Source organism: Maylandia zebra, linkage group LG22 (genome assembly GCF_041146795.1).
Source record: "Maylandia zebra isolate NMK-2024a linkage group LG22, Mzebra_GT3a, whole genome shotgun sequence".
NCBI lineage: Eukaryota > Metazoa > Chordata > Actinopteri > Cichliformes > Cichlidae > Maylandia > Maylandia zebra.
This window is the reverse complement of record NC_135187.1, coordinates 2,912,436-2,935,023: the sequence shown is the minus strand read 5'-3', so window position 1 is coordinate 2,935,023 and position 22,588 is coordinate 2,912,436. Positions and strand designations below refer to the sequence as shown.

Below are 22,588 nucleotides of genomic sequence, written 5' to 3'. Positions count from 1 at the left end.
ATTCTTTGTCAGGTCGTCTGTTGTTCCACGTCATGTCTCCAGGATTTTCCATGTTTAGGTTTTTTTTTGCACCGTTCAAGGTTTTGTTCTTTGCCTTTTGTGTTTATCATTTTGTTTTCCCAGTTTAGTTCTAGCTAAGTTGTTTCTTGTGTGCATCTGCCTTTTGTTTTTGTACTTTATCAGCCGTATTAAACGGCTCGTTTATTGTTAATACTCAAGCTTTGGTCCAAGTTCCTTCATGTCTGCACTTTGGGTCCACTCTTCACAATACATGCAGTCTGCCTCTGCCAGACTGTGACAGAGTGAGAAATGGTCTGATTGGCTAACGTTAGATGGAGGGACTCTTTCTTTTTTTCTTTTTTTTTTCTCCTTGTTTTGTTTTGTTTTGTTTACTTGTTTCTTGGAGTAATGTGGTTATTATTTTTGACACTGTTTGTTTGTGGGTTTCCTCTTACTGCTGTATTATTATTTATTTGTCACATTTATTTATTATTAAGGTCATATATATTTTTATCTGGGATACTTGTTTTGCAAGCTAGTCATAAGTCATATGCAGTTAAGCAGATGTGCTGTTGGACGGTTATTGTTTAGGTATTGTTGTATAAATCTCTTTATCATCACACCAGCTGGTTATTTTAATTACTTACTATATAATGTTGATATTAATATTTGCATCCAAAGTAGAAAGTAACATAGTTAAATTTAGTACAAATACATTGGACCTGTGAGCATACTCATCGTAGTATTAAAATGTGTTTATAATGTGTTCATGTTATGACATCAGACCAGCAGAAAACTGATAATGAGCTGTTTCCATCTGTGCCTGTTTGTACGTTTTCAATGGCACTTCTCTAATTATCAGTTTGTAAGACTACACAAAAATTACCAGGAAAATTTTAATGAAATTTGCTGCAGGAATGGAGCATCTGCAAAAGAAGAATCCATTAAATATCTTTCTTTATTTTAAAAAGCAACGAGCAATGGCCTCGGTAGACGATTCGCTCCCGAGTGGCCGTCTCCTTTTAGACTGTTATCGACAGATTTGTGTGCAGTGCCCATCAGACAAACAGACTTGATGTTCTCAGACTATAAAGTCAGAAAAATCAGTGAAGATAAATACACCGTGGCAAATCCCCACACTGCTGACGCTGATGTTGTTGTGTTGTAAATATCTGCAGCATATTAGCCGATTAGCACCGGACTGACATGTTCAAACAAAGAGGAAGAGGAGGGTCAAATGTGTGAGTAAGAGTTTGGACTTCTACACAAACATTCACATCTTTTTGTTGTCTGAGTCCACAATGTATGACTACAAAGGTAAAGTTTTGATTAAGTCTCAGGTGATTTAACTAATTCTATTGTAATGATGACCCTGATGGAGACGGGTGCTGGTAATACCATGGGAAAGGTGAAGGAACCATGGCTTTAACCTCCTTACCTTCCTCCGCTTCTCCCAAAAACTCACCAGGAACGTCTCTTTATGAATACTGAGCTCTGACATTTATCACCTTTACATTTTAACATCCATCAAGTCACCAGAGACTCATTTAAAGTTAGGGTTTGGCTTGCACCCACACCTTACTTTAAGTATTTAGATACATAAAACATTTCACTACAACTCTAAATAAATATGAGGGAGTTCATTTGAAAGATAACATCTATTTTCTGAAAACTAGACTAGTTAACTTGCAGCTAAGAATTCAGTTAGACAACACTTTGTCTTTATCTTTGATTTGAGTTGGACTCACGTGGTCTTAAGTCCTGAGAGCAAGCTACCTGCAGGGGGAACCGTAGGGGTTCTGGTTTTGGATCCAGATGTTTCATTTTGTGCCTGTTTAACATCCCGGTCTTCTATTTGGTTCTTAGTTTTGTTATTGTTGAAACGTATTTAGTTACGTTTCTGCTGTTAGTATCCTGTTTAAGGCTTAATCTGTTTACCATCTGAGTCTTCTCCTTGTGTCACATTGTGTCAAATCTGTATGTTAGTCTGTCATATCAGTTTACTCACTTCCTGCTTTATTTTGATAGTCATCTGTCTTTGCTTTCATGTTTTACTTTTCTTCTGTTGCTTGTTATTCTGATTTAGTTCAGTTCTGTCCCCGAGGTGTCTCCTTTCTGCTCCAATCACCCTTCTGTATATATTAGCTGAGTGTCCCCTTGTGCTTTGTGCCTCTTATTTCCCAGGAGGGTCCTTGAACTTGCATTTATTGTCCTGCCCTGTTTGATTTTGATTTTTAATTTTCATTTGTTTGTTTGTTTTTTGTTTTATCAAGTGAGTTCAACATTAGTCCACATCCTGCATTCCACACAAACACCATTTGACCACAGACCGTGGCAGTCTGATTCCTGGCTTCAAAAGCAGGTTTGTAGTCTAAACGACAGAAACTGAAATCATTAATAAATGTTTGTGTAAACAGCCTCTAGCATTGTGAGTGATGGTATCACTAATTCCAGGAAATGTTGCATGTTTCATTACAGTTTTTCTGAATTGCTAAAACACATTTCCTAAAATCTCATCTCTTTGTCCCAAAACACTAAACACAAACTGTAAAATTCAAGCTACACACACAAAACCTTCAACTTGTCTTGCAAAACCAAACATTTGACCCAAAACTACTTTAACTTTTATCAAAATCAACCACTACTGTCAAAAGCCACACAAAACCAGCCAATGTGCAAACAGAAATAAATACAAAACGCTGTGGGATAGCTGGAAAATAATCATCATCTATTCATTCATTTATTCTTGCACTCACATTTTAACAAAAAAAACTGCAATAAAAAAGTTACATATACATAAAAATATATATATTTTTACAGCATATTCAGATAATTTAATCTGCCTCAGCATCTCTGTGCTGGGTCAGGCCACACGACTTCATCCACATCATATGTTATGGTCTCCCTTGCGATGCAACAAGGAAAGCATCCTTTAGCATGCCCAATCCAGCCCTGGCAAGATTCCCATCTCACCATGCTCCATTCATTGCTTGAAGTAGATTTTCCTTTGTGTGAGGGTTTCGTCGTATACAGTGGGGCAAAAAAGTATTTAGTCAGCCACCGATTGTGCAAGTTCCCCCACCTAAAATGATGACAGAGGTCAGTAATTTGCACCAGAGGTACACTTCAACTGTGAGAGACAGAATGTGAAAAAAAAAATCCATGAATCCACATGGTAGGATTTGTAAAGAATTTATTGGTAAATCAGGGTGGAAAATAAGTATTTGGTCAATAACAAAAATACAACTCAATACTTTGTAACATAACCTTTGTTGGCAATAACAGAGGTCAAACGTTTACTATAGGTCTTTACCAGGTTTGCACACACAGTAGCTGGTATTTTGGCCCATTCCTCCATGCAGATCTTCTCGAGAGCAGTGATGTTTTGGGGCTGTCGCCGAGCAACACGGACTTTCAACTCCCGCCACAGATTTTCTATGGGGTTGAGGTCTGGAGACTGGCTAGGCCACTCCAGGACTTTCAAATGCTTCTTACGGAGCCACTCCTTTGTTGCCCGGGCGGTGTGTTTTGGATCATTGTCATGTTGGAAGACCCAGCCTCGTTTCATCTTCAAAGTTCTCACTGATGGAAGGAGGTTTTGGCTCAAAATCTCACGATACATGGCCCCATTCATTCTGTCCTTAACACGGATCAGTCGTCCTGTCCCCTTGGCAGAAAAACAGCCCCATAGCATGATGTTTCCACCCCCATGCTTCACAGTAGGTATGGTGTTCTTGGGATGCAACTCAGTATTCTTCTTCCTCCAAACACGACGAGTTGAGTTTATACCAAAAAGTTCTACTTTGGTTTCATCTGACCACATGACATTCTCCCAATCCTCTGCTGTATCATCCATGTGCTCTCTGGCAAACTTCAGACGGGCCTGGACATGCACTGGCTTCAGCAGCGGAACACGTCTGGCACTGCGGGATTTGATTCCCTGCCGTTGTAGTGTGTTACTGATGGTGACCTTTGTTACTTTGGTCCCAGCTCTCTGCAGGTCATTCACCAGGTCCCCCCGTGTGGTTCTGGGATCTTTGCTCACCGTTCTCATGATCATTTTGACCCCACGGGATGAGATCTTGCGTGGAGCCCCAGATCGAGGGAGATTATCAGTGGTCTTGTATGTCTTCCATTTTCTGATGATTGCTCCCACAGTTGATTTTTTCACACCAAGCTGCTTGCCTATTGTAGATTCACTCTTCCCAGTCTGGTGCAGGTCTACAATACTTTTCCTGGTGTCCTTCGAAAGCTCTTTGGTCTTGGCCATGGCGGAGTTTGGAGTCTGACTGTTTGAGGCTGTGGACAGGTGTCTTTTATACAGATGATGAGTTCAAACAGGTGCCATTCATACAGGTAACGAGTGGGGGACAGAAAAGCTTCTTACAGAAGACGTTACAGGTCTGTGAGAGCCAGAGATTTTCCTTGTTTGAGGTGACCAAATACTTATTTTCCACCCTGATTTACCAATAAATTCTTTACAAATCCTACCATGTGGATTCATGGATTTTTTTTTCACATTCTGTCTCTCACAGTTGAAGTGTACCTCTGGTGCAAATTACTGACCTCTGTCATCATTTTAAGTGGGGGAACTTGCACAATCGGTGGCTGACTAAATACTTTTTTGCCCCACTGTACTTTCCATCTCCATGCTGAGAAAAACTCCTTGATAGGGTTCAAAAGGGAGAGTATGGTGGAAGAAACAGATTGATAAAAATGCTCATTGTGAAACCAGTTGCATATTCTTGGACCTCGGTGAAAGCTCACGTTGTCTCAAATGATATGGGAAGCTCTGCCTGCTCGCGATCTCTCTACTCGAGCAAAGCATCCCGTAGACCCTCCAGGGATGTTGCTATAAGTTCGGTGTTGTACGGCCCAACAGTAACAGACTGTGGAGAACCCCATAGCTGCTGATGGCACCACAGATAGGTACGTTTCCACCACGCTGACCAGGCAGTTCAATAATGGCACGCTGACCTATGACATTGCAACCTTTTCTTCTCCTTTTTGCTAGATTCAACATGTATGTTGTCTTCTGTAATCCACTGCTGTATTTCATGCAGTCGAACTGCATTATTCTGACGGACCATATCCACAATAAGTGTCTCCTGGTGTTGTGAGCGCGTGCGTGTTCTTCCACCCTCATGTGGCCGTCTTTCAGTTCTAAACAAAATACTATTTAGTTACAAGTATATTTGTATGCATAGCACATGTATACATCATATTATTCATTTACAGAACTAAAGTTAGTTTGTTGTGTACAGAGAATCTTTGAGCTTGACTCAATGGTTAGGCCTCATGAATACATCTCCGTGGATGAAGCTGTATTCAATCGAGCAAAAAGCAGAAGAGGTTGCAACATGTGTTTTCAATTTTGAGTGGTAGTGTGTTAATGATGAAAACAGTGTTAGTTGTGTTTAACTTCTGTTGCCTGTGTGCACCATTCTGGGTACAAGTGCACCACACCGCTGAATGTGTTTTGTGTTTGAGAATGTGTTTAGAGTTTTGGTAAACGGGAGATTCAGATTTGCAAATGGTGTCCTCACCAGATGAATAGTGTTTAAGATTTTGGCAACTGTGAGGTTGATTTGACGAAAGAGTTTTCATAGTTGACAGATTAGTTTTTACAATGGGATTTAGTGTTTTAGCAATTCAGAAAAACTGTAAATCACACCACCCTCTAGTGGTTGCATGAATCATCCCAGAGGGAACGCCAGTCGTTTAGTGTGGGGAGGATGTCCAGGTGGATGAAGGGTAAAAAAGAAAAAGAAAAGAAAAAACCTCAACACTAAACATCCAAAAGCAACTGTTGGTACTAATTAAATGTATACATTTTTTGTGTTTTTACTCACCATACTGCACTCTAACTCAGCACTTCAGCTGCTGTCATGACAGACGGAATAGCGTCACATTTATCAAAAATCATACAATATTTTGCTCATCTCTTCCTGTGCTAACCAAGTAGTTTCTGTATCTCTATGCAGCAATTAACAGTTAGTGAAAGCAAAGGAAGCACCACCCACACACCAACACCACCTGTTCTGAAGTGTTTGCTTATGGTTTGCTTAAGGCATCAACATCAAAGGAGCTTTTGTTCTCCCGTGATAACCCCTTACTCACAGTATTATCATAATACAACAGAGTTTTTCATCTTATCACTTGCAGCATGTCACATTATTTCAAATAACTTTTGTGTTGAAAGCAATTTAAGCATAAATCAAAGCTCTGAAAGTCAAACATAAATCTAAAGTCCGTTTTGAGAGCACCGTGACACCGGTACTTTTTTCCAGTTCTTTCAGTTTCTCTAATGGAACAAACGGAGCAGCTTGTGGAGGTAAACGGTAAACAGAAACCCATTAAAGGCGGAAACAGCCTTGAACATTCAGTCCATTAAAAACTCTCAAGTATTCTTGGGGATAAAACGAAGAGCTAATGGTCTGATGGAAAAAGTAGTCAGTTGGACTCAAATTGAAGATAGTGACAGTATTAAAAAAGCCGGAAACTTCCAGTTGTTATATTCTGCGTGTGTGTGTGTGTGTGTGTGTGTGTGTGTGTGTGTGTGTGTGTGTGTGTGTGTGTGTGTGTGTGTGTGTGTGTGTGAGAGAGAGAGACGACACTCAACAAAGACAATAAATATACTGAAATTGGACAGTTTTAGAGATCTGGAATTAATATTCACAGTAAGAGCATTAGCAGAAAGACAGTCTTATAAATTATCAGGTAGTTTTATCATAATGTTAACATTTAAAAATGAAGCACAGCTGAATCTGACAGCTGAGTGAGTTTTAGAGGTATTTCAGATTGCTGTTACAATTACATCCGTCTGTAGCCTGTAGCAGCAACTCATTTGTGTCTCCATAGTGTGGTGATGTTTGCTTAACAACTGAAAGATCCCTTGTCCTGTCGCAGGAGGAAACACGAATCACTTTGAGGTGCCCAGAGTACAAAAAAATTCCAGTTGGTCAAAATCCCACAAGGTTTCAGATTTGTTTGATATTTAAACACATCAGTTCTTTAAATTATAAATTTTCTCAATAATATTTGTCACGTTTGCGTTATCCGTGGTCGAAAAAGCTTCACCTAAAATCAAAGATTTATACTGAATAGGGGACAAAATAAGTTCCTTATCGGTAAAAACACAAAAAAATTAATACACTTAAAGCAAAGAGTTAAAACACACAAAGTCCTCTTTAGTTTACTGTAATGCAATTACTGTAACTTGTTGTCACATTACTCTAATCCCATTATATGTAATCTATTACTTTCCAGGCCACTGGCTGCCAATCTCATTAGAGGATTATAAGGATACGATGTCATACCCGGTGCTGAACAAACAGACACACATGCTGCTTCCTGGCTGTCCTGACACTTTTCCATTCAGCTGAATTCAGCACTGCGACATGGCAGCAGGTAGGAGAGTAGTTTTCATCTTAAATATAAAATGATCTGTAGTCAGCTCAGCAGGTTTAATCGTTTGGTGTACTGCTGTTACACTTTTATTACACATTATCTCAAACTTATCAGGTTTTCTTAGGAGGATTAGTTTTACCTGATTTAAATCTAAGAAAATCACTGCAAAAACCTGTTGAGGACAGACACTCAGAGTCGGCACTCATTCAGTTTTATTGTCAAAGCTACAAGATTCATTGTTCAGCGCAGTATGTTAATGAGTTTTCATCAACTTTTACTCCTCCTTTACAGTTTGACCATCTTCGGCACTGCAGCACTAATACAAGTTTTTTGTCTCTGATCGTTATAATTCCTACTTTATAAATAAAGCTAAACTTGTTTCTTATGCTACATAATTCAGTTTAGTATTTCTCTCATCTAGCTGACAACAGCTAACAGAAGTACCTGGTTTAGGTAAAGGGTGGAGCCTGGGTGAAGCATACAGACTGCATACATGAGGCCCACTTGACCACTTGTGCATTATCTGCACTATTCCTATAGGAGGTCATTATATAGGTTATATTTAAAAAGTTTGCAGATTGAGGCTATTTAACGTCTGCTCTGTTTGTGTTGGGGAATAACAACAAAAGGTCAGATTGTAGTTGTTGTGTGGAAAAGGCAACACTCTCAACTTGCCCCAAGACGTGTGCTTACATATACCTGGTACATTAAATGATATATGAGAATGTTTTTAGGCCAAAGTCCACCCATGTTTTAGGTGTAAAGGCTGCAGGAAGAGGCCTGCTGAAGGTAAAACATTCAAAATTAAAAAAGCATCGTCATCTAGATGGAAAAAGCCTTTTTAAATTCTGAATATCCACCAAGCCTTCTCTCCGTTGTCCCACACACCATCAAACCATTTAACTCCTCGCTGGAGGGAAGAGGGAGGGGACACGGGGGGGAAAGAGGGCGGGAACAACTGAGCTGTAGTGCCTTTTTCACTGTGCAATATTTATGAGATTTTAAAATATCCAACAGTGCAATAGACACACAATAGTTGAAATGTGTAATTGCCTTGTATTCTTATTCCTGTTTATTCTATTTATCCCTATTATATACTCTGTATTTATATATATGTGTATATATGATTATTCCTGCTCACATTCTGCAACTTCTGTTGGTGCTGTGCTATTGGAAACTGAATTTCCTGGAGGAACCCACCCGAGGAATAAATAAAGTTTCATCTAATCTAAGATGCCTGTGAAATGTTATTTTGGCACAACAAAACAGAAATCTTAACAGACGAGCTGTAAGACTGATGTGAAGAAGTTCATTTGTTCCTGGATGGCTTTTGATTATGCACTGATTCAGTTCAAAACAGTGGCTCCACTCTAAACCACATTCATTGTTTTGGATCGGGTTCGCACATTCACAGAGACCTGGCTGGTGTGGCTCTGAGTTTAAAGGTCACAATACACCTTATTTTACTTTTTCTTTCAGATCTCCCACAGTTTTGGACCTAATGCCTACGTTTGGGTGAAATCTGGACCGCATCTTTCTGCGATGATGTCAGAGTCTGATCCTGACTCAGTAACTGAAACTGATTTTACCAGTAAACTGAATTTGTTTCGGATACAAGTGAACAGCCAGGAAGGAGGAGTCATTTGTTCAGAATGAAGCGGGTTGAAGTGTTAATATTTTATTTCTTACTGATTGTTTGGTGCGTTCGGCCTGTCGACAGTGACTTTCTGGTCTCAGATGTTACCCATGATGATGATGCCCACCCCAACACCCTCACAGAAACCGACGCCGATGCACCGGGCAGGAATATCCAAACAAACAGGGACATACGGGACACGAGCATGGAGACAAACTGGGACGAGCCAGATATGAGAAAGGACCACTATGAGGACGCTGACTGGCATCCTTTTACCTCCTTTACGGAAACGCTTACCGACCTGACCCCTGACGCCCCACTGGTGATACGCAATGACAACACTGGCGCTGAAGATAGCACCAACCAAACCTTCAACCAGACTATCAGCAATTCATCAGCGTCAGAGTGCGGTGAGTTCAGCAGTCAGCTGATGTCTAACGGACAATGCCGACTGACTGCAACACTTCCTCCTGTAGGAAATTCTCAAAAACGCTGCCCAGACATGTTCCGGTGTACAGACGACGTCTCCCATTGGCTCCATGAGAACGAAAACAGAAAGGAGCAGCTGGAAGAGCTGAAAGAGACGATGTCAGGGCTCCAGGAGGAGCTGAGGAACCACCGGCATCGAGTCAAGGCCCTGGAGATGCAGGTAGACTTCCTGCTGTCTACTCCACGTTCATGAGATGTCGTGTTGAACTTTGTAAAGAACAGATTTGTATTTTGAGACACGTGGGCTTAAAAAAAGAGTGTGATGTCATATCTCCAAAGCAAAGAAATAAATCCTGATTCAAGAAATTAGTTTGAGTGAAAAAAGTACAGTTAGTCTCTAGTAGTGTGATTACTTATAATTAGTGCTGAAGAAAAGAGAAAAATAAATCCTCCAAACACAGAGAAGAACAACATATGCACGATTAAAGTGAACAAAGTGAAACAGGAAACACATGTTTTAATCTTTGGAGTTTCAAAAATAAAATAAATTAAATAAAGTGAAATAAAAAAGATTTTTATCTAAATGGGTGGAGAACATTACTCATGCAGGGAAATACAACGCTCTCCTTTATCTCGCTATATCTCTCTGTCTTGACACTCACTAAGTCCTCATTAACCCTGAACGCTAACAGGATTAGCTGCATTATTCTCAGTCTGCCCAACCCACAATGGATCCTTGCAGGCTTCTAAAACTAATAAATAATTAATTAGAACAAATAATATTATGTACCTATAAAACCAAGTTTCAACATTAAGTTCGGTCACAGAGGCATTTGGACATTACGTTTCTGCCAAACCTTCCTCCTCAGTCTAGAGCTCAGTAGCAGCTGAAGTGGTTAACTTTTTGTCTAAGGAAACATGTAGATATTAAACAGCAGTGGTCTGAGCACCGAGCCCTGTGGAACACCTGGTAGAATGAATTACTCTTTAAATTGTGTTACTGTTTATCTTAGAGATCAGCTGACCCCACTTTTATTAAGCAGAGGGCTATATTTAGTTACTGTTGTTCCCATTATAAAAACATTCACAATAAAATGATGGTACGTTGGCTTTTTATAACACACAAATGAAGCAAGCTGAAGTTGACTAAAAGGTAACTAGCTTCCTCCATCTCAGCTTCTTTTTACTTTCTATTTGCTTTTTTCAGGGATTTATTTGACTAACCTCACTATGACCACACAATAAGGTGAATCTTCTCTCATTGCACTGCTCAGGGTGAAGAAAGTGTTAACTTAAACTCAACCTTTCACCAGCGGTTGCGTTCTCTGGAGCGCCGTCACGCCGAGGCCGACACGCTGCTCCACGTGCACGCGGCGCTGCTGTACGAGCTGCAGGTGCAGCTCCGAAACCTGTCGGCAACCGCGCGCCACATGAGTCACAACACGGGCTGCAAGGTCAACGTGATCAGGACTGCGCCACCACTCGGCATGCGAGACACACTGCCGCCAGGTGCACCAGCAGCAAACACAGTGATGAATTGTGGGATATTTGATGTTTCACAGTACATTTTAACTTTGTCCGTCTCCCTTCAGATGTACAGCCCCTGTCTTTCTGTCCATCAGACTGTGCGTCTCTGTATCACAACGGTGTCCGTCGTTCTGGTGTTTACACCATTGTCCTGTCACCAGGCACCGCCCGGCCGGTCTACTGCGACATGGAGACCGAGGGTGAGACAGCTGGTGTGTTAGTTCCTGCAATACTAGTGCCAGTAATGGAAACACTCAGATACTACACACACTTTACACAATTCTATGTGTGTGTGTGTGCACTAGGTGGAGGCTGGACAGTGTTGCAGCGGCGCCGTGATGGGTCAGTGAGCTTCAACCGTGGATGGTCTGAGTACCGTGATGGCTTTGGCGAGCCGCGAGGTGAACACTGGCTGGGGAACCAGCACCTGCACCGGCTGTCTAACCAGGGCCACTACAGCCTCCGCATTGACCTGCAGGACTGGAGCCACGCCCACAAACATGCTCTGTACCACACTTTCAGGTAAACAGACACAATAGAAGAATGAAAGGTGGTAAATGCACAGGAACTGGACAGTTACTTACTCAGTAAGAGAGATGCTCTTAACGATGGTTAATGAAGACCTGTGGTGAAGTCTGTCTGATTTTCACTGTCTTGTTGTTTTTAAACAGGAAGTGATGAAAACTGAAGAACTGAGGGATGCTCCATGCTCAAATAATAGGGACTTGCTGATGTCACTGCAGGCTCGCCCTAAAGCAAACCTGCCTTATACTCCTTTTCGGCACTAACGAGGAGCATCACTTACAAAAAAAAGATCCTACTGTATTCAATAAGAGCGGTTTATGATTTATGGTTTGGAGTCAGCGGCACTAACAAATAGGCAGGAGGCCGAGCTGGACGTAGGAGATATGAAGATCTTAAGATTTTCACTGGGAGTGACTTGGATGGACGGGATTAGAAATAAGTTCATCAGAGGGACAGGTCATGCTGAAGGGTTGGAGAAAAAGGTTGGAGTGGTGAGACTGAGATGGTTTGAGCCTGTGCAGAGGAGGAATAGAGAATATACTGGATGTTGAATATGGAGCTGCCAGGCAGGAGGAAAGGGGAAGCGCACAGAGGAGATGCACGAGTGTAGTGTTGGAGGATACTGGGGACAGGGTGAGATGGAGGCAGGTAGTCCGCTGTGGTTACCCCTAAAGAGAGCAGCTGAAAGAAGATTAAACAATACATAAAACCTCAAACTGAAAGTGCATGGTAGATCTGTTCTGTTATAGATTTCTACACACCCAGACACCTTTGTGCTGCCAGAAGAGACTGCCCCCTGCTGGTTAAAGAATGAAGGTGTACGTCCGCACTGGCTTCTCTTTGCAGACCCAGAACTATATTCAGATTTACAGACTATATTCAGAGCTGCATTTAACGAAAACTGTCACATGCAATAAAAACTGAAAAGGCACTAACGTTTCCACCTTGTGGTTTTCATCTACCTTATTATAAACAGTAGTAGCTGTTTGGCACAGTACAACAGGAGTAAATCATCAGCCAACCTTGAATAGTTTTGATTTGATCATTTTCCTCTCGTTGCAGAATCGAGGATGAGGACAACCAGTACCGCCTGCATGTGTCCGGTTTCAGCGGGACAGCGGAGGATTCGTTCGGCTGGTATCATGACCTGCAGGGTTTCAGCACACCAGACACGGGCAACATCTGTGCTGAGATCAGCCACGCTGGCTGGTGGTTCCACCAGTGTTTCTATGCTAACCTCAACGGTGTCTACTACAAGGTAAGTTCTAGTCTTACAAAGTTGTTTTTCTGCCAGAAATTGTGAGAATAACAGTAAATTTGTATGAAATAAAAGAAACAATGGTTTGATGGTAAAATTAGACTGATGCTTCCACGTGTCTCCATCAGGGGGGGCACTACTCTCTGAAAGCTCAGAACTTGCTGGGGCCAGATGGCATTGTTTGGTTCTCCTGGAAGGATTCAGACTTCTACTCTCTGAAGGCGGTCACCATGATGGCACGACCACATAACTTCAGGCCACGCCTGTCACCATAGAAACACTCTCAATGACACTCAAGAATTCTGCAGCAGCAGATTTTTGAAAACATTTTTCTAGAAAGTGACTGGTGATTCTGCACAGGCTGTTTTAAAAGTCATTGGCCACTGAAATGTAAGCTAATTCAGATATTTCTTCCAAACTAACTTCACAAATAATTGCCCAATGAGCAGCACTTGAGCTGAGCAACTAAGAGCTTCCAGAAGTAACTGTACCAGAATCAATTACGTACTGGAAATATTCCCCCAAAAATGCATCATTTCCTTCTGTATAACTTTTTGCTTTTTTTTTTTTTTTTTAAACATAAATGATGAATAAAACTGATTATTTTTGAGCTGTTTGCAGGGATTTCTATCAATCATAAAATGCTTGCTTAAAGATTTTCTTAACCACACCAAGTGCCCTGAAATCACTTTAAATTCAAACTGACACACCACTGGACTTGAACCTGAGACGCACAGTCAACTCAGAAAGTAGTGAAAGTTCCACGTTGTTGGTTTGGGGGAATTTAAAGGATGAAGATTTCCTGAAACACGAGCAGCAGCTGGTACAGAAACCAACTGGTAACACTTGATTTCACAGCTAACATCAGTAACCCACAGGTCCACATGTTAATGAGCGTGTTCACAGGGTTCCTACAGCTTCGGGAATTTTTTCTCAAGGCCAGTTTAACAAGATCCAAGGACACGTGTGTGTGGCCATCAACGGTAACACCACAGATTTGTGGTCAGTGCGGTCACTCTCAGAGTTTGAGAACAGCTTAGGATTCAGTTTGGTTTTTTAAACATTAATGACATTTAAGGTCATACTCTCCCGATAACGACTAGAATGCCTTTCAATGCTTTAATGATCTACAAAAACTCTGCTTGTCTCAACATGTAAAAGCGAACTGTGAGCCTTTTCTATTTCGTTAAATTAAATGTTAAGCAACATTTATTTTAAGGCACTGCTCTGACTGTCACTTTGTTTACTCCTGAAACATGTAAAATGATCTGGTCGATCAGACCTTCAGGTACACCTAATAAACGTCTGACAAACCAAAACGTTTCAGCTGCAGTAAAACACACAGTCAGTTTTAATACACACATTTATTAGAACAGGAATTAACTGGTACATCTACAGGACTTCTGAGTCACTCTGAATTCACAAAGGCTGTTTTTCTTAATTAATGCAACCTGCACCGGTGAACTCCTTTAGAAACGACTCTGTACAGACAGATGGTAATGACGGGTCAGCCTGTCTTCATGCTGTTGTTGTGAGATTTTCTTCAGGTTGCAGGAACGAGCAGGCCCACGTGAAAAAGATCCTTTATGTGGGGCGCTCCCTGGGACGGGTGACGAACTGCCACCACAGAGGGGGGAGGTCGCCCTCTTTGCGGGCAGGAGGGAGAGCTTCGGACTTCGGTCCAACAGCAGGGGTCTCAGCCTCTAGCTGGGCAACCTGGAAGTAAAAGGAAGGAAATGGTGACCTGAAGTTTCCAGTCCAACAAAAGCACTCTGGTGCCACCTACTGGAGTTTGTCATCAACAGGGACCCTTACATTCAGTTCCAGCTCCATGTTCTCAGCATTGGGCTCTGCTTGTATAGCTTTGCATGACTTACAGTTCAAAATAATTCCTATTTATCTTATACAGGCCTTAGATCCTCCTGTCTAAAACAAGCCTTTTATCTCCAGCCATCAAGTTTCTTAACCATTTATCCAATCAGGTTTGCAGAGGGGCTGGAACTTATCCCAGATGTCATAGGGTGAGAGACAAGCCTATCACAGGGCTAACACCCAGAGACAGACTCATATTCACACCTACAGCCAATTTAAAATCACCAATTAACCTAGTTAACCAATCAACTCAGCTCTCGTTAAGCTGTGACCAAGTCTAGGATTATTTGCTCTCAATGACGTCATACGAATCCAAGAGTAGAAAACCAAGAAGAGTCTAAAAGCTGAGCTATATGGAACAGTAAACAAGAAGTAGCACCTTTCTTGTCATTGGCAAAGGAGACCAGGTTAAACAAGGAGGTCAAAAGTAATGCTGGCATGTAAATGTTTGCTGCCCACCTCTTTCTCCCAGCTCTGATTCCTCAGTTTCTTCCACTGCTCTCTCTTGGAGAAATAATCAGGATACATGGCCTTCTCCGAGGGGTGCCAGTGGTCCAGCACCCACTCTGGGACCTACAGAGACAAAGCAGAGCTCACAGACACGTCTCTATCCAACATTAGGACAGCCAGCGTTTTCACTTCAAGTTTCTAACATCAAATGTTTTCCTGTACTTGTTCCCAGTTAGTTCAAACAGACCAGAAGTTAGGTCCAGAAAAAAGAAAGTTAGATACAGAACGAAATAATTTCATGGTTGCTCTGTTTTACCTTGTAGCACTCGTATCTCTCATATGAGGTCCCCCCAGGAGAGTCGGGGAAGATGTAGGGCTGAGGATGTTGGTTGGTCCAGAATTCCTCCTCTCCTGCCTTTAGCATCATGGTGGCCTTCACCATGTCCTTCTCAGTCTTGTTTTCATCAAAGCGAGCCCGCAGTAAGCAGGCATAGAAACGGTACTTGTCTCTATAATGACAAAACAACAGTCAGACCTCAAGAGAGACCACCAACATGTTTGAAGCAACTACATGACATCAAGAGAAAAAAAGTGTTAAAATATAAACATGTGGATATTTTATACTAACAGAAACATTACATATGAATTTTATCTATAAAACAGACAATAAGACTTTTCTTAAAACTTAATATCATCAGTGCAAAACATTTTAAAAACAAACTAAAGAAGGAAAATGAACAATTTTCTTTACTTTTTCTAAAATGAAAATATATATTATTGTTCTTGCAATCAACATAAATAACATCTCAAGCCTTCAATCCTCATTAGAAAGACTATGCTGACGTGGGTAACATGGTGATTCACATTAAAACCCTGATACTGATTCTTCTGTCCATCTCTTTTCATAATGTGAAGCTCCTGCAGGCAGGTTATATTTCTAAACAAGCACAAAACTCTAATAATAATTTAAATACTGGCTGACTACTAGTGTAATATTAAATCTGTAATGTGGAGCACGAGTTTGACCAATGGATTGGTGTGGCGTCAGCAGTAATGTGTGTGTTGTATGAGGCTGGGATGGTAAAGAGAGCAGAAAGGACAACTTTTGAATTTACCAGTCTGAGCCCCAGACCTCACCGATGGTAATGAAATCTGACAGACAAGGTATGCTCTCAAATGCATGAGGCTGAAACTAGTTTCCTCCATACGGTGTCTGAGCTCAGCATAACAGATTTTGGAGCAGAGACGCTGCTCCCGTGTGGTAAAAGGAGATGGTCAAAGTCGCTCGGGCATCATGTTAGGATGCTTCCTGATAAACCAGAAAGAAACCCTGGGGTGGACTCAGAACTCGTTGGAGATCTCATGTGATCTAGGAACACCTCAGGAGGTACTGGAAAGTATGGGTGTGGGGAAGGATATCTGGAATACTTAGCCTGCTGACACCACAACCTAACTCCATATAAATAGAAGATGACGGATGGATGGATAAATGTCCAAAATCTTACTGACCTAACTGTATGTATTGATCTTTCACCAATGAAAGCCTTTCATTTATTCACATGGACCAGAACTGACACAAATAACGCTACATCCGAGTGACTGAATGAATACTAGTTATCCTAAATATTAAACATCATGGCAACCAACTTTGGAGTATTTTCCACATAAAGTTTAGACTAGTGCCTCTGATGATTAAGTAGAGTAATGTGTTTAATAACCTGTCTGCAGCTGAGCCAAGTGGGAGCTCAGCTAGAACTTTATTATTAGCTGCTTTTGACGCTAGCTGGCGCCATGTAAATACAAGTAACATATACTGACTCCTGCTCAAAAAGATTAAAATGAAACTATTGCAACTTCGCGATCTCTTACGCACATTCCCATCTGAATGACAAGTGGAGAAACAAAGATAACACTTTGGAGGTGTAACTGTCAGACTTGAGGAATGAGTGACCTGGCTTAGCAGCGGCTAGCTTCGCTGTTAGCTTAGCAGGACAGTGAACTTACTGCATGTAAAACACCGATATTCTATATTTTTCCACAGTCCTACACTAACTAAGAAGCCCTTCTTACCTAAATATGCACCACGACTCGAGGTGTCTCAAGGACTTCTTGTAAAGCCGCAGCACTTTCTGCTGGTGAGTGAGATAGGCAGAGGCCATGTTAGCCGTCCCCTGTCACCTTCTCGCCGAGCAGCGCGAAGGATTCTGGGATTTTGTGGCATCTGGAAGCTAAACCCGTAAATATAAAAAAAAAGCAGCGCGAATATATTACATTTCTTTTTGGTCACGCATTAAGTGTAAGTTATACAAGTGTAAATTATCTTCACGCGTCGAAATGTTTTCGATATTGTCTAAAATGTTTGGATAAGATGAGAAGAGTAGCCGAAAATCTTTTTCAGTAACAGTGATCCGGTCTGTTACAGTTATTACGGTATTGCGGCATTATGGGATTGGTGAGAGCTGCATGTGTAGTTCTTTCTGGGAGAATTTCAACCATGACACAAAACAAATTCATTGGTAAGTCGCCCCTGCTTTATCGCCTGTTAAACCCTACCAGAAAAGGTAGAAGAGAGCGAGTGTCACTGGCTGCCGCTGACGGTTATTAAACGGAGCAGCCTGCATGTTTTGTTAGCATCAGTGCTAATAAGTTAGCTTCTTGAAAATGACAACACAGCAGGAACAGACTGAGTGACAGGCTCACAGCTGTGCAGGAATACAGTATACCGGGCACTTTATTTCAGGTTTACAGTAGTTCAGCTGCCACGATGGCAGCTCACAGTAGACTGATCAGCTGATCAGCAGTTGGTGCTGTTGTGCTGGCAATGAAGAAGCTATAGCACAGCATGAGCTCTGTGCTGGTCCATATATTAGATTTAACCAAGTCAAACCCTTTACCTGTCCGTGAAGCTCCTCTGCATACAGCCTGTGGTTGCTCTTCATTAAGGACAGCTGTAAGCTGTGTAGGGTTGTAGTCCTAACTACACAAAGTTAAAATCAACTGAGATAAAATGATGCAAATCAGTACACCCAGCAGCCCATCTCTCATTTAAATATTAACGACTACAAAATGGAAATGTCTAAAAAGCAGAGCAGTTCTCAGTGTACTTAGATGTGTCCAAGCAATTTAGTAACTTAGCTGACAGAAAATTGTTAATTGGTAATATTTCTGAAAGAATCATCTAGTAATTGCTTAATGAAAACCTACCTCTGCTTCAAAGTATGTCAAAGAAGTATTTAAAGTATGCGGCACCTCGCAGTGAGTCACTATAAAGATTACCAATGGAGAGAAATAAATTCTTTAAAACTAATAATTGTTATTAAACTCAGTACATGATTGTTGTAGAATTTAGGTGTTTATTATAGTTTTTTATGTTGTAGGCTAAAGACAGATAATCTGTAATCTGTAATTACTCGTTTTGTTATATGACTGTATTTCCAGTGTGTTTCTATTGTCTGTAAGTAAAGTATCCATTACTGCTAAATGTGTTCAGTGTTATTGTATAACGTGACCTCAGAGCGTCTCTCACATGATGCTGTTACCAATACTGTGATGCTTTAATTCCAAAGATACAATCAGTAACACTCTGTGAGTCAGTACATGTAGATAAATCCTGACCTCTTGCTGTTCAGACATCGGGGTGAATCTGACAGATCCCATGTTCAGAGGACTCTACAGAGGGAAGCAGAAACATGACGGTGAGCTACTGCTTCACTCTTATTTTCACTGTGGGGCTGTTCACATGATGTTTTTCTGAGTCTCACGTTTTCCTGACAGATGACTTCAATGAGATCATTGACCGAGCTCTCAAAGTAGGAGTTGAAAAGGTATGCTGTGTCCATCACTTTGATGAAGCCTCATGTATTTTAATCATAGCCATGACTTCAGGGATCGCTGCAGTGTTGATTTGTTTTAAAAAGGTCATCGTGAAATTCTGGGATGATAGAGATTTTTACAGCAACAGTTTGGCTAATAGCTGTTGGAGATGTTTATGAGTGTTAATATCCCGGACAAAACCCTCATTTATTTCACTCCCTGATATGGACTGGGCGATGAGGGAAAGAAGAGAAGAACAAGAACAAAAAAAAGCCTCACCTACATTTTAAGTACACTCAACATATAAGCCGGTATACTCTATCATGCTGAGCCTTATTATATATGCTAAAGAATTGTGGTGCAAGTAGTCAGGATGCCAATGCAGATATAAAACATAATATAAACTCATAGTTACTCTTTTTTGTGTATGTTGGAAATGTGTAATTTGAAAGTTATTTGTTCTCAGTTGTAATGATTGCGTGTTTTATCTGTTGCTTCACTGCAGTTTATGATCACAGGGGGGAGCCTTGACGACAGCAGGGAAGCTCTTAAACTAGCTGAGACCAGAGGTAATAATGACAGCACGTTTAGTGCAACCAAATGATTTGTGGTCTTAAAGAATCAGCCAAACCTACCTAATGTTTCCCTCCGTGCTGGAGCGTCTCACCTTTAACAAGCCCCCTCCTTCATCACAGATGAGTTCTACTGCACGGTCGGCTGCCATCCCACCCGGTGCGGCGAGTTTGAGCAGAATGGAGAATCCCAGTATTTAACTGGGCTGAGGGAGCTGGCAGCAGCACACAGAGGAAAGGTGGTGGCCATCGGAGAGTGTGGACTGGGTGTGTGTACACGAGCACGTGTATGAATGTACATGACAGAAATAAGTCTTCATTTACACCTTATTTATTTTTCACTCTGTGGGTTACCCACTCTTAGCGTTCAACTATGAATATGTTTCTTTTCTCCTCGTTTCAGATTTTGACAGGCTGGAATTTTGCTCAAAAGAAACTCAGCTCAAGTAAGTTTGTGTGATTTTCACAAGTTTTGAAAAACGGCCTTCTAGAAGCAAAACTTGCCACTCAGCGGCCATTTTTTAAGGCCACATTGGGAATTTTAATAGTGACTGCATCCTTTAAGTTACCAGTGAAACCTGATAGATGTGCCAAAAAGTCTAAAAGCTTTTTTTCCCCTGAAGATTTCCTTCTAATTTCCTTCTAATAAACATTATGGTTCATTTATGACTCCACAGACTTGCAGATTGTTTCCGAGTCTGAAAAGTGAAAGTACCTTTAACCTGCTTTCTTTAGAAGTCTATAAGAAAATGGCCTTTAGCTTAAATGGCCCTCGTGGACTTTTGTTTCCTGTGCCTCAATTTGCTCCTGGTGTGTTGCAGATACTTTGAGAAGCAGTTTGACCTGGCGGAGGAGACCAAGCTGCCCATGTTCCTCCACTGCAGAAACTCCCATCAGGAGTTCATTGGTAGGTTTGTGAAGCAGACACCTGATCTGGTTCAGGAATTTGATTTTTATGCGAAACATTCAACTGTTTTTGTTTCCACAGACATCATGAAGAGAAATCGAGACCGATGTGTTGGAGGAGTGGTAAGGATGATATCTAAATATCATAGACAGAGGAGGATATGCTTTCCAAATCCTGGAGATGCAAAAACAACCTGTGTAAAAGTGAATTATTTCTGTGACAGGTTACAATACTCGATGTAAACTGAACAGATTAAGGACCTAAAATGTAAAATTCTGTGAAGTTAATACTTTTGTTGGGATAAATTCACAAACAAACCTGATTTCATTCAATAAAACTAGTTTGCATATTTAAAAAGCCACTGAGTCACTTTATGAATGAATCTGATCAAAATTCTTCTGCGTCATTGCTCATTTGAATTTCAGGTCCACTCGTTTGATGGAACTGCAGAAGATGCTGCTGCTCTCATTGACCTGGACCTCTATATTGGAATAAATGGATGGTGGGATAATCTGAGAAATGTTATTCGGTTTCCTTGAACGTGACCTGAATCACACTGAGTCTCACTTCCATATCTTTCAGTTCCTTGAAAACAGAGGCCAATATTGAAGCTATGAAGTCGATCCCCACAGAGAGGCTCATGATAGAAACAGGTGAGTCACACCGTCTGTTTATTTTAAAGCTTTTGGCAGAATGTGGCCTGAGTTTGATCACACAGTGAACCTTTAATATAAAGTTTTCTTAAAGCTCTGGAGTCATTGGTTTTATATTCTTGTTGAAGCTGTATCACCAATAAGAGGGAATATATTAGATTAAATAGGTTTGTGCTCACTTTATAGAAATATTTTGCTGATGTTACAGTTCTTTAAATGCTACATTCATGTTATTTATGGATTTCCACCTTCCTGCTCATTTCCAGACGCCCCGTGGTGTGGTGTGAAGAACACTCATGCCGGGTCCAAATGTGTTAAAACTACATTTCCCACAAAGAAGAAGTGGGAGGCAGGACACTGCCTGAAGGACCGGAATGAGCCCTGTCATATCATGTGAGTCACTAAAGGGAAACGCTTTATAAATCAATGGATACAATCAGACGTCGCACTGAAGCATGAATATTGTTAAACACAATAGACCTTTAATTTTAAGATTTCACTATTTGTCTCTTGCAGACAAGTCCTGGAGGTGATGGCAGCAGCGAGGGAGGAGGATCCACTGGAGCTGGGCAACACAATCTATAACAACACTGTCAAAGTCTTCTTCAGCTCAAGCTGATAATAAATGACATCATCAGACTCACCGATGTGTCATTAATATTCTTTTATGAATCTGTTTGTGCGCCTCAGGACAAACCACTTATACTGTTATATTATTTGTGTTTACAGTCCTCTGTTAGTGCACAATAAACATATTTTTTTCATAAGGAACACATCAGTTGTCGTGTTTAGAAAAACATAAATGTTAATGAGTTTATTCAAACCACACAAAAAGCTTTGATGTTTGTGATTGTTCAAGTACCCCTACAGTGCTTTTGCTTCAGATCATCAAACAAGTTTTAATATTATACAAAAGTAACCCAAGCAAATGCAGTTTTCAAATGTTAATTTATTAATATAAAAAGTTATACAAAACCTAATAAACTGGCTGTGCCAACATTTGCAACAAGAGCTAAAATCAGCTGTTTTCAGTACCTGGCCATGAGTCTTTGGCCAAATGTTCTTTGCAAAATGATTTTAATTCAGTCAGCTTGTTTTCGAGTCATGCTGAAGTCCATCAAAAGCATTCTCAGAGGTTTGTTTTTTTAAGCCATGCAGGGGTGGACTTGCTGGTGTGTCACTATCATTGTGCTGCTGCATAACTTGAGCGCTCTTGAGCTTGAAAGACTTTCTGGAAGACAACAGAATTTATGATTCTATCAGTTACGGGAGTCATCCAGGTCCAGAAGCAGCAAAGCAGCCCCCGACCATCACATTACCGCCACCGTGTTTGACTGTTTATATGACCTTCTTTTTATGAAAAGCTGCCTTAGTTTAATGCCAGATGTAACAGTATTTGTATTTGTACCTTTCAAAAAGTTCAAGTTTTTAACTTTTGTCTTCAGTTTTCTCCGTCCATAGAATATTTTCCCACAACTTTTGTGGATCCTCGAGATGTTCGGAAATCCCAAAGTCTTTGAAATGTGTTTGTTTTTA

General features: G+C 40.9%; 3 protein-coding genes across 7 annotated transcripts; 2 read left to right on the top strand and 1 right to left on the bottom strand.

The window, feature by feature from the left end:
- Positions 1-1,082: 1,082 nt before the first annotated feature.
- On the top strand, positions 1,083-14,044 carry LOC101479332 (angiopoietin-4). Of its 4 annotated transcripts, XM_012915701.4 has the most exons (10): positions 1,084-1,241; positions 2,274-2,362; positions 7,270-7,410; positions 8,890-9,456; positions 9,523-9,695; positions 10,750-10,984; positions 11,068-11,202; positions 11,308-11,524; positions 12,590-12,785; positions 12,914-14,044. In XM_012915701.4, exons 4-10 carry the CDS (start codon positions 9,063-9,065, stop codon positions 13,058-13,060), a joined length of 1,497 nt encoding a protein of 498 aa, XP_012771155.1. In that variant the 5' UTR covers positions 1,084-1,241; positions 2,274-2,362; positions 7,270-7,410; positions 8,890-9,062; the 3' UTR covers positions 13,061-14,044. The 4 variants fall into 4 exon arrangements, 3 of the variants coding, with proteins under 3 accessions (XP_076735161.1, XP_012771155.1, XP_004574298.1); XR_013095130.1 differs by lacking the exon at positions 12,914-14,044 and adding an exon at positions 11,674-12,345 and having other exon boundaries at positions 1,083-1,241; positions 8,890-9,695; positions 12,590-12,719; XM_004574241.5 differs by having other exon boundaries at positions 1,085-1,241; positions 8,890-9,695.
- Positions 14,045-14,130: 86 nt separating this feature from the next.
- Positions 14,131-17,337, bottom strand: ndufb9 (NADH:ubiquinone oxidoreductase subunit B9). The gene is made up of 4 exons (XM_004574242.5): positions 17,178-17,337; positions 15,424-15,616; positions 15,117-15,230; positions 14,131-14,501 (listed from the first exon to the last, which is right to left on the bottom strand). Exons 1-4 carry the CDS (start codon positions 17,264-17,266, stop codon positions 14,370-14,372), a joined length of 528 nt encoding a protein of 175 aa, XP_004574299.1. The 5' UTR covers positions 17,267-17,337; the 3' UTR covers positions 14,131-14,369.
- tatdn1 (TatD DNase domain containing 1) lies at positions 17,292-21,823 on the top strand. 2 transcript variants are annotated; one of them, XM_012915695.3, is made up of 13 exons: positions 17,292-17,403; positions 17,530-17,623; positions 18,737-18,802; positions 18,882-18,931; positions 19,426-19,489; positions 19,616-19,759; positions 19,896-19,938; positions 20,314-20,399; positions 20,481-20,521; positions 20,825-20,901; positions 20,982-21,052; positions 21,319-21,445; positions 21,569-21,823. In XM_012915695.3, exons 2-13 carry the CDS (start codon positions 17,551-17,553, stop codon positions 21,669-21,671), a joined length of 945 nt encoding a protein of 314 aa, XP_012771149.2. In that variant the 5' UTR covers positions 17,292-17,403; positions 17,530-17,550; the 3' UTR covers positions 21,672-21,823. The 2 variants fall into 2 exon arrangements, with proteins under 2 accessions (XP_012771149.2, XP_076735162.1); XM_076879047.1 differs by lacking the exon at positions 17,530-17,623 and having other exon boundaries at positions 17,384-17,403.
- Positions 21,824-22,588: the final 765 nt, after the last annotated feature.

Coding starts and splice junctions, on each gene's coding strand:
- LOC101479332 (XM_004574241.5), top strand. CDS start 9,063: ATGAAGCGGGTTGAAGTGTTAATATTTTATTTCTTACTGATTGTTTGG. Junction 9,696..10,749: donor TCAAGGCCCTGGAGATGCAG/GTAGACTTCCTG, acceptor TGCACTGCTCAG/GGTGAAGAAAGTGTTAACTT. Junction 11,203..11,307: donor CTGCGACATGGAGACCGAGG/GTGAGACAGCTG, acceptor TGTGTGCACTAG/GTGGAGGCTGGACAGTGTTG.
- ndufb9 (XM_004574242.5), bottom strand. CDS start 17,266: ATGGCCTCTGCCTATCTCACTCACCAGCAGAAAGTGCTGCGGCTTTAC. Junction 15,617..17,177: donor GAGTCGTGGTGCATATTTAG/GTAAGAAGGGCT, acceptor TTGTCATTATAG/AGACAAGTACCGTTTCTATG. Junction 14,502..15,116: donor ATCAGAGCTGGGAGAAAGAG/GTGGGCAGCAAA, acceptor TTTTACTTCCAG/GTTGCCCAGCTAGAGGCTGA.
- tatdn1 (XM_012915695.3), top strand. CDS start 17,551: ATGGGATTGGTGAGAGCTGCATGTGTAGTTCTTTCTGGGAGAATTTCA. Junction 18,932..19,425: donor TCAAAGTAGGAGTTGAAAAG/GTATGCTGTGTC, acceptor GCTTCACTGCAG/TTTATGATCACAGGGGGGAG. Junction 20,400..20,480: donor CTCCCATCAGGAGTTCATTG/GTAGGTTTGTGA, acceptor TTGTTTCCACAG/ACATCATGAAGAGAAATCGA.